The 19,770-nt window shown below is 48.3% G+C and overlaps 1 protein-coding gene across 2 annotated transcripts in view; it reads left to right on the top strand.

Moving 5' to 3' along the window:
• The first annotated feature begins 2,705 nt into the window (after positions 1 to 2,705).
• The window catches only part of LOC144597819 (pre-B-cell leukemia transcription factor 1-like), a 252,279-nt gene continuing 235,214 nt past the window's right edge, over positions 2,706 to 19,770 (top strand). For both annotated transcript variants that reach the window (XM_078407441.1, XM_078407440.1), the window contains exons 1-2: positions 2,706 to 3,034; positions 3,581 to 3,654. In XM_078407441.1, the coding sequence (XP_078263567.1) occupies positions 2,859 to 3,034; positions 3,581 to 3,654 (250 nt within the window). In that variant the 5' untranslated portion in view covers positions 2,706 to 2,858. The remainder of the gene's footprint in view (positions 3,035 to 3,580; positions 3,655 to 19,770) is intronic.

Below are 19,770 nucleotides of genomic sequence, written 5' to 3'. Positions count from 1 at the left end.
TGCGATGTAAATAGGTTGCGATGTAAATAAGTTGCGAACCAAACGCAGGCTCGGCGATCGCTTCGCTCAACACCTGCGCTCGGTCCGCGTTAACCAATCTGATCTCCCGGTAGCTGAGCACTTCAACTCCCCCTCTCACTCCCAGTCTGACCTTTCTATCATGGGCCTCCTCCAGTGCCATAGTGAGGCCCACCGGAAATTGGAGGAACAGCACCTCATATTTCGCCTGGGCAGCTTGCAGCCCAGTGGTATGAACATCGACTTCTCCAACTTTAGATAGTTCCTCTGTCCCTCTCTTCCCCTCCCCTTTCCCAGATCTCCCTCTATCTTCCTGTCTCCACCTATATCCTTCCTTTGTCCCGCCCCCTTGACATCAGTCTGAAGAAGGGTCTCGACCCGAAACGTCGCCCATTCCTTCTCTCCCGAGATGCTGCCTGACCTGCTGAGTTACTCCAGCATTTTGTGAATAATCATCACCAGCAGGTTCCCTTCCAATTTCACATCATCCTGACTTGGAAATATGTCACTGGCCCTGGCTCTAAATGGCCAAAAAAGCACCAAAGCCTCGATTTCCTTAGAAGGCTTAGAAAGTTTGGCATGTCCCCAACAACTCTCACCACTTCTACAGATGCACCGTAGCAAGCATTTTAGCAGGAAGATTTGGGAACAGCTCCATCCAAGACCCCGAAAAATTGCAGAGTCGTGGACATAGCCCAGACCATCATGCAAACCAACCTCCTTTCCATTGACTCCATCTACATTTCACTCTGTCTCAGCAAGGCCACCAGTACCTTGTGCCTGATGGGAAACAGGAGAAGAGGGAGTGGCCAGGGTGCTCCCCTTGATTATGCTGGTGGCCTTGCCGACAATGGAGTCAATGGAAGGGAGGTTGGTTTGTGTCATAGAGTCACAGAGTCTTGCAGTGTTGAATGGGGCCCTTGGGCCCATACCAACATGTCCCATCTACACTAGTTCTACCTGCCTGCATTTGGCCCATATTCCTCTAAACCTGTCTTATCCATGTACCTGTTCTTAAACGTTGTGATAGGTCCTCTGGTCCTCTGGTTCTTGATCTGGGCAAGAGACTCTGTACATCTATCCAAAATGCTGGAGTAACTCAGCAGAACAGGCAGCATCGCTGGAGAGAAGGAATGGGTGATGTTTTGGATTGTGACCCTTTTTCGGACCGAAGTAGGGTCTTGAACCGAAACGTCACCTATTCCATCTCTCCAGAGATGCTGCCTGTCCTGCTGAGTTACTCCGGCAGTTTGTGTCTATCTTTGGCGTAAATCAGCTAGTGCAGTTTCTTCCAACACTGTACATCTACTCGATCTATTCCTCTCATGGTCCCCCCCTGCCTCAATAAGGATGTGGGAGAATGCAAAGCTGTGGCAAATCTCTATTCAGGAAATGGGTTTGAGAGGAGGTTGCGTGACGTCATCGGCCTTGTTTCTCGTCCTTCTGACGTCATGGCGCGGCCGAGGGGGCGGGGCGTGTGGCGCGCCGTCAATCACGGGGTGGGGGCAGGGTGAGGGAGGGGCCTGTCACACCAACACTGCTCTGCATGCCCCAGGCACCACCTACTTGTGTCCAACACTCACTCTCTCTCTCCCTCCCTACCCCTCTCTCTCCTCCCCCTCTACCTCCTCCCTCTCTCTCCCCCCACTTCTCTCTCCCCACCCTCTCTCCCCCCACTCCCTCTCTCCCCCCACTCCCTCTCTCCCCCTCCCTCTCTCCCCCTTCCCTCCCCCTCTCTCCCCCCTTCCCTCCCCCTCTCTCCCCCTCCCCCCCTCTTTCTCCCCCCCTCTTTCTCCCCCCCTCTTTCTCCCCCCTCTCTCTCTCCCCTCTTTCTCCCCCCCTCTCCTCCCCAACTCCCCCCCTCTTTCTCCCCCCATTTTCCTCCCCCCCTCTTCCCCCCCCTCTTTCTCCCCCCCCTTCCCCCCCCATTTTCCTCCCCCCTCTTTCCCCCCCCATCTTTCTCCCCCCCTCTTTCTCCCCCTGTTACTCCCCCCCCTCTTACTCCCCCTCTTGCTCCCCCCTCTTACACTCTCCCCTCTTACTCCCCTCTCTTGCTCCCCCCCTCTCTTTGTCCCCCCTCTTAACCCCCCCTCTTTCTCTCCCCCTCTCTCTCCTCCCTCTCTCTTCTCCTCCCTCCCCCTCTCTCACTTCTCCTCCCTCCCCCTCCCCCTCTCTCTCTCTTCTCCCCCTCCCCCTCTCTCACTTCTCCTCCTTCCCCCCTCCCCCCTCTCTCTCTCTTCTCCCCCTCCCCCTCTCTCACTTCTCCTCCCTCCCCCTCTCTCTCTCTCTCTCTTCTCCTCCCTCCCCTCCCTCTCTCTCTCTTCCCCCTCTCTCTTTCTTTCTTTCTTTCTTTCTTTCTTTCTTTCTCTTTCTTTTTCTCTCTCTCTCCTGCCGTGTGGATCAGGATCGTGGCACCTTCAGCTGCAACAAAAAAAAAAACACAACAAAAAAAAAAAGCCCTTTAATTATACAGGAATCAATAGCAACGGGAAATAATCAGGAAGCATCTCCCTGAGCTTGGAGAATTAGAGAGCGCGGCAGAGGAGGGAGGGAGGCAGGGAGGCAGGCTGGGAGGCTGTGGGCACAGGAGCTGGGGAATTCGGACTCTTCTGCCCTCCTACCCCCACTGCTGGCGCTTCCTGCAGAGGTTAAGGAGGGAGGGAGGGAGGGAGGGGAGGAAGGGGGGTGGTGCGGGGCGGGGGAAGAGGAGAGACTTCGCATTTTCTCCGCCCTGGGTCTAGCCGACTCGGTGGTCTCGGTTGTGTCCGAGGGAAGGCTGTTTTCTCGGCGGCCAGAGAGAGAGAGAGAGAGAGAGAAAGGCAGAGCACAAGGTTGGCGAGATGGAAGACCAGTCCAGGCTGCGGTATTCCCACGCCGGGGTCAGTATCCCGGGGCTACCCCAGCACCTGCAGCAAGACAGCGGGGGCGAGGCCGAGGGCAGGAAGCAGGACATTGGAGACATCTTACAGCAAATTATGACCATCACAGACCAGAGTCTGGACGAAGCACAGGCGCGGTGAGTGAGTGTGTGTGTGTGAGAGAGAGAGAAATGTGTGTGTGAGAGAGAGAGAGAGTATATATATGTGTGTGTGAGAGTATAAGTGTGAGAGTATATGTGTGTGAGAGGGAGGGAGTGAGTGGTAGTGAGGGAGAGGGGAAGTGTGTGTGAGAGTGAATGTGTGTGTGTGAGAGAGTATATGTGTGTGAGTATGTGTGAGAGGGAGGGAGTGAGTGAGTGGGAGTTTGGTAGTGAGGGAGAGTGAGGTAGTGAGGGTAGTGAGGGAGGGGGAGGGGTATTGAGGGAGGGGGGAGGGGAAGTGTGTGTGAGAGTGAATGAGTGTGACACACAGAGTGTGAGAGAATGTGTGCGAGGAGGTAACGTGTGTGTGATAGAGTACGTGTGTTTGAGAGTGAATATTAGTGAATGTGTGTGAGAGTGAGTGAGTGTGCGAAGTATGTGTGAGAGAGGGTGATACAATAACTGCTCCACTACCTCCAAACAACTATATTAGTTTGAACGGAGAGCGGACTGAAATCTGATCATTGGTGATTTGTGTTGCAGGAAACATGCTTTGAACTGCCACAGAATGAAGCCTGCACTCTTCAACGTGCTTTGTGAGATTAAGGAGAAAACAGGTCAGGAAACTGCTTACTTTTGGCCCGCCTGCTGCCTCCTGTCTGCTGTCGGTTTGTTGGTGCATGTTGAGATTGTGGAGGGAGCTGTGGGTGAATAGGTCACCCACCCACCCGACGGTCGGTCGGCGTGTGCTCGTTTTGTCCCGGTCGGGTCTGGTGGGACCAGTCGGCCGGAGTGTTGGACATTGGCATTGGTGGGGAGCCGAGGAGTCTCCAGCCACGTTTTAGCAGCTTGGTTGGCCTCTTTTTGTTTGTAAACGCGACTTCAGAGAAACACTTCACCTTTTATCAAACTTTTAAGGGCTGAAAGCAAAAGTTGGAAGCATTCATGTAGTTGGACTGTTGGTCTTGACTTGTGCCTGGTGCGGGTTCAAGTATTGTTTATCGCTCGGTGCTCTGGCGCTTGCTGGTTCGTTATGTCCTTCTCCGGCATGCATTTGTGTTAAATGCAAAATTGTGAGCGAGCTCCCATTGATATCATTGTTCTGAAATAATGGAGGGCGTGCTGCCTTTCAAAAGATGGGCTTACTCTGGACTTTCACATTGTATTGTGGGGTTGCTATGTTCAAGATAAATAATCGTTCATCCAAAGAGCAGAGACCGAAGAAAAGAGCAAAGATGTTGCCAGAGAGTGTTGAGGGAGGAGGTTTCCCTTTGACGTGTTTCAACGAAAAGCGATGGGAAAATATCCTTATCATACGGACTATGTATATTACATATATACATGTACATTACATTGCCGTATATTATCACATGTATAAGTAATGTCTGATTGTGTATCTGGAGGGCATATTTGTGATGCAATATGAAAGGTTATGTGGGGAGAGAATGCTCTCACTAGAATCTGAAATCTAAGCAACGCTGAAATGTTGAGTCATTTGTGTTGTGCTTCATTCCGTCTGGTTGCTCAGACACTGGCGTGGGTTCATGTTGTCTCCATGTGGAGCAGGTGAATCTAAAAGTAGCAATCACTGTTTAAAAATAATAAGTGTTGCCCGTTTAAGACAGATTTGAGGTAATGTTATTCCACTTTGGAAGGTAGTCCTTGGAAATGCCTTCTTCAAAGGGTGGTGGAAGAGTTTGAAGGTGGAGGTACATAGATATGTGCTCAGTATAGGGGTAAAAAAGGTTACCAGATGGGAATACAGCATTCAGTTTACAGTCTGTTAGGTCATAAATTATAATGTTTTATTCTTAATTGTTTACTGCCTGTCCTGTTAGAGCAAAGCACCAAGGCAAATTCCTTGTATGTATACATACTTGGCTAATAAAATGTATTCAATTCAATGCAATTCAAATCATGACCTTATGAAATGGTGGAGTAGGTTTATGGGATGAGAGGCCTACTCCTGATCCTAATTTGTCTGCATATAATTTTTGTAAAATACTTCTGCCTAACTATATCTCTCTCTCACTGGCAGTCACTCTGTCTCTCTAAGCAACCAATTATCTACCAACTTGCATTTGGCCCCCACAGTCTCTTAGACTGCCTCCACTTACACAGGGTGGAGAGCTCTTTAAGAATAGCACATCAGGGATCAAAGAAGAAAATGTGGGCCACACACTGCTTTGTTTATAAGGCTCCAGTGGTTCCTTGTGCCAGCTTGCTTTATCAAAAGCTCTTGTTTGCTTTATACAAGTTAATTTACATTTATCACATGGGATGCTGGGGTTCTTTGTGCATTTATTTGGCCGATCACATTACAGCTATTTAAGCCGTGTGATCCAGATAACAACATGCTGCATCTGCAGCATCTGTGGAGAGAGAGAGAAACAATGTTAAGGTTTCAGGTGAATACCTTTCATGAGTCGATAGATAAAAACTGCTGGAGTAACTCAACGAGTCAGGCAGCATCTCTGTAGAAAAAGGATGGGTGACGTTCTGGGTCAAGTCAAGTCAAGTCAGATTTATTTGTCACATACACATGCACGATGTGCAGTGAAATGAAAGTGGCAATGCCTGCGGGTTGTGCACAAAAAGAATTACAGTTACAGCATATAAATAAAGTTAATAAGTTACAATTAGTGTCGACAAAAATTTAGTCTCTGGGGTTATAAAAGTTGACAGTCCTGATGGCCTGTGGGAAGAAGCTCCGTCTCATCCTCTCCGTTTTCACAGCGTGACAGCGGAGGCGTTTGCCTGATCGTAGCATCTGGAACAGTCCGTTACTGGGGTGGCAGGGGTCCCTCATGATCTTGCTTGCTCTGGATCTGCACCTCCTGATGTATAGGTCCTGCAGGGGGACGAGGAGATCCCTGAAGGACCCTCCTTCAGACTAAAGGAGATCTAAAGGGGGTCCCAACCCGAAACATCACCCGTCCTTTTTCTCCAGAGTTGCTGCCAGACCTGCTGAGTTACTCTAGGACTTTGTGTCTATCTTTGGTATAAAGCAGCATCTGCAATTCTTTGTTTCTACCTTTCATTAGTAAATGGGAAAAGTTGGAAATCAAACATTTTAAGCTGCAGAGAAGAGGGGAGAGAACAAAGCAAAGTGACTTCTGTTGCCTTCTTCCTGTGTAATGATTGGTCTTGGTGAGTGATTCCAATGTACATGCACTCTGGGAGATTTGCTTTTCTTGCTGGTAATTATAAACCATTATTTGTTAGACTGGAACAGGCCATCAATGGTGGCATGTTTAATAGTGTTGCTGCATTAGGTAGCTCAGAGCTTCTCATAATACATTGAGGTTCATACAATTAAAATCACCGCCAGAGGATTGAGATGCAGAAAAATGTAGGAAAGCAAATGCATCCTCAGGGGTGGAGTTGGATAAGGCAGCATTGAGTCTGGGACCCTCGTGCGTGCTACTCCTTTGATTGGAGAGCACACAAACAAAAGCTTCTCACTGTACTTTGGTCTCTGTGACAATAATAAATGTAAACCTAACGCAGCCAGACTTTTACTTTAGAGATACAGGACAGAGACAGTTCCTTCGGCCCACCAAGTCTGCGCTGACCAGCGACAACCAATACACTAGCACTATTCTACATCATAGGGACATTTTACAATTTTTACCAAAGCCAATTAACCTACATACGTGCATGTCTTTGGAGAGTGGGAGGAAACCAGAGCACCCGTAGAAAACCCACGCCATCACGGCAAGAATGTACAAACTAAGTATAGACAGCACCCGTAGTGAGGATCGAACCTTGGTCTTTGGCACTGCAAGGCAGCAACTTTAACACTGCACCACTGTGCTGCAACTACACAAGATGGACAGAATGGCGTATTTGCACTCCCATGTCTGATTGTCCATGCTCCCTGCTCCCCTGCCATGAAACTGAGAGCGAGCTACATTGATGGAAGGAAGGCCACAGGCCTGGCCACCTCCCATGGGTGAACAGTTGATGGGTGGACAGGATGGGACAGAGTTCAGAGGCTGGCCTTTGCAATGCTCCAGCCAAACATGTGGAATAGGAGCTGAAGGAGAATCATAGTCACACAGCAACTAAACAGGCCCTTCGGCCCAGCTAGCCAATGCTTACCATGGTACCCCATTTAGATTAGTCCCACCTGCCCACATTTGGCCCATATCCCTCTAAACCTTTCCTATTTATGTACCTGTCCAAATGTCTTTTAAATGTTGTTGTTAGTTTCTGCTTTAATAATCTTCTCATCCCCATACTGACATTTCTGTCCTGGGCCGCCTCAACTGTCAGAGTGAGGCCAAACACACATTGGAGGAACAGCATCTCATGCTTTGCTTGGGCAGATTACAACCCACTGATAGGATATTGATTTCTTCCCTCTTCCCCCCCTCTCCCCCCCCCCCCCCCCCCCCCCCACGCCACTTTGCTGGCTTGGCTAGCACTGGCTGTTCATACAGTGAAGAAGCATTCAAAACCCAAAGGCTTGTGAGACTACAGCACTTCCTAGCTTCCAGGTCATTTGAACATTACATGCATTTTACTGCTGCTCTGCTTCAACCATTTAATTTTTAATGTGTTTCTCTTAAAATTAAATGAACTTTGACCTGCTACATATAGATCTTTCTTGCTTTGATGCTTGATAGCGCTCCGTTGCCATTAATCTCAAGTCTAAAAGCAAAACCCGGGACACTGGGCCCTCACTGTCTGTCTATCTGTTGAAGTGGACGTTAAGGACAAGACTGAGACAGATGTTCCAGAGTCTCAGTCAACACTTGCTCACCCTGCACCTATAACATTGACAGATCCAGCCGCCCCTCTCAACCCCTTTTTGTCCTGGGCCTCCTCCACTGTCAGAGCGAGGCCACACACAAATTGGAGCTAAAACACCTCGTATTTCGCTTGGGCAGCTTACAACCCAGTGATATTACTATTGATTTCTCTGATTTCAAGTAACCCCTGCATTCCCTCTCTCTCCCTCTCTCCCTCCCCCACCCGAGTTATCCTGCTGGTTTCACTGTTTGTATCCCTTCGTTATCACCCACAGTCAACAATGGACATTGTGGGCTCTTTGGCCATCGGTGCCCACTCTGATTTGTTCTGTACCTTTTCATGCCTCTCATTTCCCTCAACCTTGACTCTCAGTCTGAAGAATGGTCTCAACCCGAAAATGTCACCTATTCCTTTTCTCCAGAAATGTTGCCTGACCCGTTGAGTTACTCCAGCACTTTGTGTCTATTCTGCGTGTGAACCAGCATCTGCAGTTCTTTTCTACACATCCCTCTCAATTGCACACGCAAATGGGTGCTGCATCTGTTGCTCTTCGTCCAATACTTAATGCATTTGACAGCAATCCAGTTTCTCTGTGCAAGTGTCGGTATGATTGTTTTTGTTGGAACACATTCTATATTTCTTTCTACATCCTGATGTATAAACTGTCGTTAGTTTTCTCCTAAGAGTCCGAGAACAAAAATGAAAGAGCTTGAAATAATAAAACATTTCCCATGACCTTAGGACATCCCAGAGCATTTTACAATCATTGAAAAGGTTTTTGAAGTGTCATTACTGTTGCAGTGTAGGGAACCCATCATCGTCGAACTTATGACTTGCTCACAGGGCACTCCCTCGGACAGCAAAGGGATATTAAGTAGATCATCTATTGTGGCAAGGTGAGTGCAGGAATATGTGTTGACCAGCTTATCGGGGAGAGCTCCCTGATCCCATGCAATCCTTTGTACTAGACTTTAGACTTTAAACAGACAGTGCAGAAACAGGCCTTTCATCCCACCGAGTCCGTGCCGACCAGTGATCACGCCATATACTAATACTATCCGATGCACCAGGGACAATTTACAAATTCTAATGAAGCCAATTAATCTACAAACCTGTACGTCTTTGGTGTATGCTCCAGAGCACCCCGAGAAAACAAACATGGTCACAGAGAGAATGTACAAACACCGTACAGGCAGCACCCGTAGTCAGGATCGAACCTGGGTCTCTGGCGCTGTAAGACAGCAGCTCTACCGCTGCGCCACCGTGCTGCCACTAAATGGAGAGGCAGACAGCATTGTGGTTTAACCTCTCATCTGAAAGATGCCTCATGAGCCAAAGCATTCCATCAGGATGGCACAGGTGAGTTGGTCTGGATTGCTTGCTCAAGTCTCTGAAATGTGACGTAGTTTAGTTTATTGTCATGTGGTACAGTGAAAATGTTTTTGTTGCGTGCTTTCCAGTCAGCGGAAAGACTATACATGATTACAATCAAGACGTCCACTGTGTACAAGTACAGGATAACGTGAATAACATTTCATGCAAGATAGTCCAGTAGAGTACGATTGAAACATAGAAACAGAAAATAGGTGTAGGAGTAGGCCATTCGGCCCTTCGAGCCTGCACCGCCATTCAATATGATCATGGCTGATCATCCAACTCAGTATCTCGTACCTGCCTTCTCTCCATACCCCCTGATCCCTTTAGCCACAAGGGCCACATCTAACTCCCTCTTAAATATAGCCAATGAACTGGCCTCAACTACCTTCTGTGGCAGAGAATTCCACAGATTCACCACTCTGTGTGAAAACAAACTTTCTCATCTCGGTCCTAAAAGACGTCCCCCTTATCCTTAAACTGTGACCCCTTGTTCTGGACTTCCCCAACATCGGGAACAATATTCCTGCATCTAGCCTGTCCAACCCCTTAAGAATTTTGTAAGTTTCTATAAGATCCCCCCTCAATCTTTTAAATTCCAGCGAGTACAAGCCGAGTCTATCCAGTCTTTCTTCATATGAAAGTCCTGCCATCCCAGGAATCAATCTGGTGAACCTTCTCTGTACTGTAAGATAGTCCGAGGAACTCCAATAAGGCAGATGAAGAGAGGGAATGAAACTAGAGAAGAACGTTTATACTGCTAGGTTGTAAACTGGCCAAGCGAAATATGAGGTGCTTTTCCTCCAAAGGATGTCTCTGGTACAATCCGCTCCAGCTCGCAAAGCGATCAGTTGAGTGGATGATTGGCAGAGAATAGGTTGTGTTGTGGTGGGAGAGTCACTGCCTGTTGTTGCCTGAATGCCCAGTGACCGAGAAACTACCTTGTCGTTTCTTCTCGGGGGGTTGAGAATTGTGCGCCCACAACACCTTGCCCCACCACCCGATTCATCTCCTAATCCTGTGATTAGACACGACACAAAGATAAATCAGAAACTAACACAGCTTCTGAATCTGGCAACATCGCTCCCTCTCACTTCTCATCCTCTCACTCTCTCCTTGCATGGCCAGCTTCTTTTCACTTACCTCCTTCATTTATCGTGTCTCCTTGTTGTGCTGGTCAGTGCGAAGATGGGTCCTGACCCGAAACATTGCCTGTTCATCCCTCCACAGATGCTGCCTGACCCGCTGAGTTAGTCCAACACTTTATGTTTGCTCAGGATTGCAGCATCTGTAGTTCTTTGTGTCTTCTTTATTTATTCAATTTTTCTCCTTCTCTCCTTGTTTCTCTATTTATGTCTCATTTATTCATCTTTCTCTTCTTCCCATTTATTCTTCGTTACCCTTGATTCTCATTCTCTGACCCACTCTCTTTCTCTTTGCCTGTACACGAGTCTTCCTCTCTTCCTCCAATCCTCAACCTTGCCACCCCTCCTCTTTCCAATAATTCTGCTCTACCCACTATGCCTCAACTTTACATAGAACCTGAAGTTAAATCTCCACAACAGACAGCTTTCTATTTCGGCATTAAACAGAACAAAGTTGACTTGTGTTGAACCAGTGACTCTATGTTTTCTACCTGCAAGGCTCAGTCGTACTTTGTAGCGCTTCTCCTGATTTTTAAATACCTCCTTCCGCCATCTCTCTGCATATTTTGCATTCACTTGAACAAATTTCATTGCAGAAGGGAACACACGCACGGAAACAGCTGGGTGGGAATAATTGGACCCCGATGTCCTTAAGGAACAATTCTGTTTGCTCAGTTCTTTGACAAATGACACCTAGTACGCACTGAGTTTTTTAATGAGACTGTGATGCTTGGAAGGCAGCAGATAGAGAGGGATAGCAGACAAGAGCTCAGCATCTGCATGGGCTGCAATTGTGATTAGAAGAGATGGTTGTTTGTGTCAGGACCTTTGCTGCACTCCTGTCTTCCACGGCTCTGTGAGAACTCCTGAGCGACAGAATGAAGTAGTTAAACGCGTTCCTCAGTACCGTGCACTGTAGTTGGTGTAGCAACTGGGACACCAGTTAATATATTTGCATGCGGCACAGATATTCACTGTGTCTGCTGGAGAGAATGGTGTATGAGCTGTATATCAACTACTAGTGTGGGTAAAGGTTGGGCACAGGAAGCGACGGTATGAACTGTCTCATGTCATAAGCAATAGGAGTAGAATTAGGCCATTCAGCCCATCAAGTCTACTCCGCCATTCAATCATGGCTGATATATCTCTCCCTCCTAATCCCATTCTCCTGCCTTCTCCCCATAATCTGTGACACCCATACTAATCAAGAATCTATCTATCTCTGCCTTAAAAAATATACACTGACTTGGCCTCCACAGCCTTCTGTGGCAAAGAATTCCACAGATTCACCATGCTCTGACTAAAGAGGGTCTCGTGAGTCCATATACACAGTGGAATCACAGAGGTCTTGAGTTGTTGCTCGATGGTCTGTACTTATTGTGCGTTAGCTATTATTCACATGTGGGCTGTTCTCGTGCAGGCTGTACCTTGGCAGCAGCCTATGGTCAGGCCCGAAGTTTAGATGGGGTTGCTGTGGCATCAATAATGCCACAAGTCCAATGCCAAGGAAGTCCCAGCTGCTAGGTTTCCTTCGGCTGATCATAGAACAGCACAGGAATGGGCCCTTCGGCCCACAATGTGTGTGCTGAACATGATGCTAAGTTAAACTGATCTCATCTGCCTGTGCATGATCCATATCCCTCTATTCCCTGCACTTCCGTATGCCTATCCAGAAGACTCTTAAACACTACAATGGTATCTGCCTCCACCATCACCCCTGGCAGCATGTTCCAGACTCCTCCACTCTCTGTAAAAAAAACTTGCCCCACACATCTCCATTAAACTCCCCCACCCCCACCCCTCTCATCTTATAGTTATGCCCTCTAGTGTTTCCCTGATTCTGACTGTCTACCCTATCTATGCTTCTTGTAGTTTTATATACACTTCTATCAAGTCTCCTCTCAACCTCTGACATTCCAGAGAAAACGATCCAAGTCTCTCCAACATCTCCCTGTAGCTGACACCCTCAAATCCAGACAGCATTCAGGGAAACCCTCTCCAAAGCCTCCACATCATTCCTGTAATGGGGTGACCAGAACTGCATTGAATACTCTAAATCAAACAGTACAAGCAGACCACAGAAGTACAAACCGTACAATCAGACCACACATACAGGTAACTACTGCAGATAGTGCAGAATATAGTGCTACAGCATTAGTGTTAAAGCCACAGATAAAGTGCAGCTAAAAAAAGTGCAAGATCCGCAACGAGGAAGGTTGGGAGATCAGGACTGGGGAGAAGTCTGTTCAGTAGGCTGTTGACTGGAGAGGAAGGTGTTTCTGAATCTGATGGTAAGCGTTTTGGAGCATTGGTTTCTACGGCCCGAGAGAAGAGGAGACAAGAGGAAATGACCAGGGCTGTTCCAGGACCTCAATCTCCGACGTTTGGAGCCAGTAATGATGCGGATTCAGCCCTACAACAGGCTCCATGGCAGCAGATACGTGAAATCCTGGGGGGGGATTAACCTGTTCGACAAGCGATCTGATCCCCCAGTGGGTGGGCACACTGTGCAGGTTGCAGGAGAGCTGGAGCTCAGTACCAGTCTCTGCCACTCGATGGTGAGGTGCTGGGGGGGGGGGGGGGGGCACACCAGTGACCACCTGACTGGAGCAGAGGCTTACTGTAGTCCAGCCTGCACCGTTAGCTCCTGAACCTGTGCAACTTGCCGAGGAAAGATTATCGTGCTCCTCGCCCTGTGACCCTGGCATTCCTGATTGTGCTGTGACTTCCTTTGTCAGGAAGGAGTTACTTTACAGTAAGTGATCCAGTAATTCTGATCTACAGTTTTAAGGCATGCATTATGTTACAGTAATCACACATTAATAATGTAGCGCATCAGACTGTACCATAAAAGCTGACCCATATTACTAACATACAGTGTATTATTGATGTATTCGGTTGCAATATCTGACCTGGATACTGAGGATGGTTCATGTTTTCATATCTGACCTAACATTATTAATGTAGAGTAGATTAGAGATGTGTTATCCCACAATTACTTACCAAGATTTCCTGATATAAAGTACTTTGGTGGCGATTACATTGCGATGACTTACTCCATGTTACTGATACACACTTTATTGAAGACACGCCTGTATTATTTTACTGATGCAATGTTACTATATTATGTTATAATGTTGTTACCAATAAACAGTGTGTCTGGGGAAATAAGTTAACACAATAAATGATCCAGTATTGCTGTTACTGCGTGTTAGAGATGGGTTTTGTTAAAGTTACTTACTCAATGTTAATGATATCCAGTATAATAGAGCAAAATACAAAGTGCTGGAGTAACTCAACGGCTCGGGCAACATCTCTGCAGGTAATGGATAAGCACCGTTTCAGGTCAGGACCCTTCTACAGACTGATTCTATTAGAGGGAGAAAGCTGGAAAAGTGGTGTGTTTAGGGTAATACCTGTCAAGATAGGTGGATACAGGTACGGTGAATGCAGGTTGGCGCGGAGGGCCTGTTTCCATGCTGTATCTCAAAACTAAACTAAAGGCGAGAGGGTTTTGATGATGGAGTGAGTAACAAAGGTTAGAGATGAACAGGAGACAAAAGGGCAGGAAGTGCTGGAGCAACTCAGCTGGTCAAGTAGCATCTCTGGAGCACATGGAAAGGTAACATTTTGGGTCGGGACCCTTCCATGTCATCAGTCCATTTTCTCCATAGAAGCAGCTTGTCCTGCTGAGTTACTCCTGCACTGTGTGTCCTTTTGTGTATTTTTTACAGGAGACAAACGGGTGTCAGATAAGGAGTGAAAAGTAAAGCCAGAGGGAGGGATATAGGTGGAAGGGATCATGGGGGATAGGACAGGGGGATAGTGAGAGAAATGGGTGTGCACCAGGGTGGGGGGAGCACAGGAAAGCGAGGAGGGATTGTGTGTGTGGGGGAGGGGGGGGGGTATTACTTGGAAAAGGAGAATTCCATGTTTGTGCCTTTTGTAAGACACCCAAAGCAAAATATGAGGTGCTGTTCCTCTGGTTTGCATGTGGCCTCACTCTGTCAATGGAGGAGGCCAAGGATGGAAAGGTTGGTATGGGAATGCTGCAGTGGGAGTTAAAATGGTTAGCTACCGGGAGATCCAGCAGGCCTTGGCAGACAGAGTGCAAGTGTTTTTCCCCCACTACTACAATCAAGCTGAGGAATGGTCCTGACCTGAAACATTATCTATCCATTCCATCCAAAGATGATGCCTGACCTGCAGGAGTTACTCTCGCACTTCGTGTTTTTCCTCAAGATTCCAGCATCTGCAGTTTCTTGTGTCTCAACTATAGTAGAGACAGTCTTATTATGTTGCAATGATTTATTCCTTATTATTGGGAATTGTTCGAGATCAGGATTGGCTGGAGACAAAAGCTAGCTTTTAAATTTGGGTGATTGATAGCAGAGTGGCAGGGAATGCAAGACGGCGGTCAAGGTCTGTTGGTGAAGGAACCATCCACCCGCCAGCACTGCGCTGCCGTCTAGATCTTGCACTGCGCAGGTGAGGGGCTGAGGTAGAGGATGTTTGAGAGCAGTCCCAGTGATGCCCTCTACAAAGGGTGAACTTTGGGTGAAATGGGGTGCGTTATGCCGTGCGACTGTAGTGAGCATGTGGGGAATGATCTGTGATTGTTGGCCTGTTGGCTTTGATGGGAGGTTTGTCTGGGCTGTCTCTCAGACCATTGGTGACACCAGAGATGTCTGCGTTTCAGCCTCGCTCACAGTGCAGGGAGATCATCAATGCAACGCGCATTTACACTTGGAATGCTGCGATGTGATTGATGATGTAAGTGGTGCCCTGTTTTGATCCTTCCCAGATCACATTCCTGGGATTTCTCAAAACATTTTGCTGTGTTAGATGAGTTATCAAAATACAAAGTGGTTTGCTGTCACAGGAAAGGGGTGGTTGACCCAATCGGAACATTTGGAATTCAGGAATTAGAAAGTGTAAGCTCCTTCCAAGGAAGATAAGATGATGCAAAAAGGTTGTCCTCAAAACGTTCGGGTCACCCAAAGAAAAACTGCTTTCCAGAATAGTAAAAAAAAGTGATTGGTGGAGTGAGTGGGGATCGGGGGTGGAGGGAAGGAGGGAGGGGTGGGGTGTGGGTTGGTGAAGTGAGTGGGGATCGGGGGTGGAGGGAAGGAGGGAGGGGTGGGGTGTGGGTTGGTGGAGGGAGTGGGGATTGGAGGTGGAGGGAAGGAGGGAGGGGTGGGGTGTGGGTTGTTGGAGTGAATGGGGATCGGGGGTGGAGGGAAGGAGGGAGGGGTGGGGTGTGGGGTGTGGGTTGGTGGAGTGAGTGGGGATCAGGGGTGGAGGGAAGGAGGGAGGGGTGGGGTGTGGGTTGGTGGAGGGAGTGGGGATTGGAGGTGGAGGGAAGGAGGGAGGGGTGGGGTGTGGGTTGGTGGAGTGAATGGGGATCGGGGTGGAGGGAAGGAGGGAGGGGTGGGGGTGGGGTGTGGGTTGGTGGAGGGAGTGGGGATCGGAGGTGGAGGGAAGGAGGGAGGGGTGGGGTGTGGGTTGGTGGAGGGAGTGGGGATCGGGGGTGGAGGGAAGGAGGGAGGGGTGGGGGTGGGGTGTGGGTTGGTGGAGGGAGTGGGGATCGGAGGTGGAGGGAAGGAGGGAGGGGTGGGGTGTGGGGTGTGGGTTGGTGGAGGGAGTGGGGATCGGAGGTGGAGGGAAGGAGGGAGGGGTGGGGTGTGGGTTGGTGGAGGGAGAGGGGATCAGAGGTCTGGGGCGTGAACCTTTCAATTCTTTGACTTCTTGTGACGGCTGCACCTTAACACAGAACAGTTCAGCACAAGGTTTGTGCCAAACATGATGCTAAGTTAAACTGATCTCATCTGCATGTACATGATCCATGTCTCTCTATTCCAGGTCTTTCCACGTAGCTATCTAAAAGCCTCTTCAATGCCACTATAGTACCTGCCTCCAGCCTGCCAGTACGTTCCAAGCCCCCACCACTCTGTGTAAAACAAAATGTTGCTCTGCTCATCGCCATTAAACCTTCCCCCTATCACCCTATAGCTATACCCAGTAGTGTTGGAAATTTCAGCCCTGGGGAAAAAGGTTCTGACTGTCTACCCTATCTATGCCTCTCATAATTTCATATACTTCCATCAGGTCTCCCCTCAGCCCTGTGTGCAGGAAGGAATGGCAGATGCTGGTTTACACCGAAGATAGACACAAAATGTTGGAGTAACTCAGCGGGTCTATCTGGAGAAAAGGACTATGTCGGACTATCAGTTTTAAGAGGGGTTTTGACCCAAAAAGTCACCCATTTATTTTCCCCAGAGATGCTGCCTGACCCACCCCAGCAATTTGTGTCTATCTCCCCTCAACCCTTGCCTGCTACCAGAACATCGGACGAGGTGATGTGTTCATGCCCCTGGGCAGGGCATCTGCACCCATGTAACATATAACCAAGAGTGGTGTAAGCATCGAACGATGAAGGGGCAATTCAGCATCTCAAAGGTTAATTATCTCCACCGCAGAAAGTATGAAGTGTAAATATCTTGTGTGTAAAGATCGGTAGGTGAGCAAATGTTACGGAAACTCCCCAGAGTGCGAGATGAGCTAAAGAATAAATATCAGTATGGGTTTAATAAAACTCCGGGCTGCGGGATTGCAATCTGACAGCAAATATTGATGAGTGGCTCTGGGGAAAGCGGGGTGCTCCTGGCTATCGTCAGAGTCCTGCCAAAGTTGTTGTCAGTCAGTCAGCCAGTCAAGTCCCACTTTCCTATCTGCAGGGAGGTGACCACACTATGGTAATAGACCCCACCGCATATCAGAGCTCCAGGCTTCAGACAGCCTCCAGCAGTTATTCGAGCACACGGATCAGTTCACACTGCTCACCCAGGGACAGGGTCCTGACCAGGAAAGGACAGGGGTCAGTGTGAGATTCCAGTCAATAACGCAGAAAAGAGGATGATAAATGAACAGGGCCACTGAAGTGAAAGGAACACTTATCCGCTGTCTGGCACTGAGTGATCTGTTCCTGTCTCACTACCTGTACAGGACACACTGGATAAAATGGAACACCCCTGCCATAAGTTCATATTATCTAGGAGCAGAATTAGGCCTTTCGGCCCATCAACTCTACTCTGCCATTCAATCATGGCCGATCTATCTTTCCCTCTCAACACAATTCTCCTGCCTTCTTCCTGTAATCCTATACCCTTACTAATCAAGAGACTGTTAATCTCTGCCTTAAAAATATCCATTGACTTGGTCTCCACAGCTGGCTGTGGCAATGAATTCCACAGATTCACCACCCCCTGACTAAAGAAATCCCTCCTCGGCTCCGTTCCGAAGGTACGTCCTTTTATTCTGAGCCCCCGTTCCTAGACTCTTCCACTATTGGAAACATCCTCTCCACATTAATTCTATTCAGGCCTTTCACTATTCACTAAGTTTCAGTGAGGTTCTTCCACCCCCCTCCCCCCATTCTTCTAACCTCCAGCAAGTACAGGCCCAGTGCCTTCAAACGCTCATCATATGTTAACCCACTCATTCCTGGGATGATTCTCGTAAACCTCCTCTGGGTCCTCTCCAACGCCAGCACATCCTTCCTTGCATATGGGCCCAAAACTGCTCTCCAAATGCAGTCTGACCAGTGCCTTATAAAGTCGTAGCATTACCTTCCTGTTTTTGTATTCTAGCCCTCTCGAAATTTTGCATTTGCTTTCAATACTACTTATTCGACTTGCAAATTAACAGTGAATTCTGCTGCAGCACTCCCATGTCCCTTTACACCTTTGATTTCTGAAGCATAGAATCGTACGGCACAGAAACGGACGCTTCAGCTTAACTCGTCCATGCCATGCCCAAGATGCCCCATCTAATCTGGTCCTACATACTTGCCTGCGTTTGGCCCATGTCCTTCTAAACAATTTCTATCCATGTACCAGGGTATCATTTAAACCTTAGGACATACTGTAGGTTTAAGGTGAGATGTGAAAGATTTAATAGCAACCTATTTATAAGGATGTTGCCAGGAGTTGAAGGCCTGAGCTATAGGAAGAGGTTGAGCAGGCTTGGTCTATATTTCTTGAAGCGCAGAAGGAAGACGGGGATGATCTTATAGAGGTGTATAAAACCATGAGAGGAATAATCAGGTAGATGCACAGAGTCTCTTGCCCAGAGTAGGGGAATCGAGAACCAGAGGACATAGGTTTAACGTGAGGGGCGGAAAGATTTAATAGGAACTAGCCAGGCGTGGACGCGTTTCGGTCCAAATCTCTCCTGAGGGTCTGGCAACTCTCCCCCAACTGACGACCCGTGGCCAGCCGGGGAGTCTCCCCCGGGGGCGGGCGAGGGGGGGGGGGGGAAAGGGGAGATGGAGTCACTCACCCCGGCCCCGGGTGGCCAGCAGCAGGTGAGCTCTCCTCACCCCCCCTCATTCCCGTCACTCAGGCGGGTCCCGCCCCCCTCCGAGCGGCAACCCTTCCCGAACTGCGCACGTGTGGATCCGGCGGCCATCTTACCGTTGTGACACAAGATGCCGTTTGCACCATCGCAAAGTTGAAATATCGTAAGTCGAAGCGTCATAAGTCGGGAAGCATCTGTATTAGATCAGCGGGCCCCAACTGGGCAGGCACTGACCCGTTGGGTTCCCATTGTGACGTCGAAGACTGCTGACGGGCAGGGCGTGTGAAAAAGGGATTTATTAAAGTTTAAAAAGTGACTTTTAAAGTTTAAAAAGTGAATAACTTTAAAAATATAACAACCATTTGAACCACAGGCCAATGGTGAGTAAAGTGCGCCTAAAATTGTTGCGCTATCGTGTACCGTTTTGGCTGTATTTCAGGTACGCGCAAACAAATATACAAGATGAGAGTTTTAGTAATATAGAGATATGAGGGGTAACTTTTTCACACAAAAGATGGTGGGTGTATGGAACAAGCTGCCAGAGGAGGTAGTTGAGGCAGGTACTATCACAATGTTTAAGAAATATTTAGACAGGTACATGGATAGGACAGGTTGAGAGGGATAGGGGCCAAATGCAGGCAGGTGGGACTAGTGTAGATGGGACATGTTGGCCGGTGTGTGTAAGTTGGGCTGAAGGGCCTGTTTCTACACTGTATCACTCTGAATCTAAGATGGGAAGCTCTTGTTGAGTGAGAGAGGTGCAGTCTGTTTTTAATTCCTTGTTGTTCATCCAAGTCTGTAATTAGCTCGTTGGAGGAACATTGGGCTCCTTGTTCTACCTCTGTCCTCCTCCCCCACCATCCCCTCCTTCCACATTACAGCAACCGTCAGCTCTGAGTGAAAGCAGATCAAAGATGGGGGAGTGAGCTGAGCCAGAGTGAGCCCGGGCTCTGTGCTAGCCGACTGAGTGTGGGAAACCTGCAGCATTGTTGGACAGAGAGAACTCTGGTCACGACAGGCTGTTTCAATGTACATTGAAGCGATCACGATACATGCCATTTTTAGGTTTATTATTGTCACGTGTTCCAAGGTACAGTT

This window comes from Rhinoraja longicauda, chromosome 11, assembly GCF_053455715.1.
Source record: "Rhinoraja longicauda isolate Sanriku21f chromosome 11, sRhiLon1.1, whole genome shotgun sequence".
Lineage (NCBI taxonomy): Eukaryota > Metazoa > Chordata > Chondrichthyes > Rajiformes > Arhynchobatidae > Rhinoraja > Rhinoraja longicauda.
This window is presented reverse-complemented; position numbering and strand designations above follow the sequence as displayed.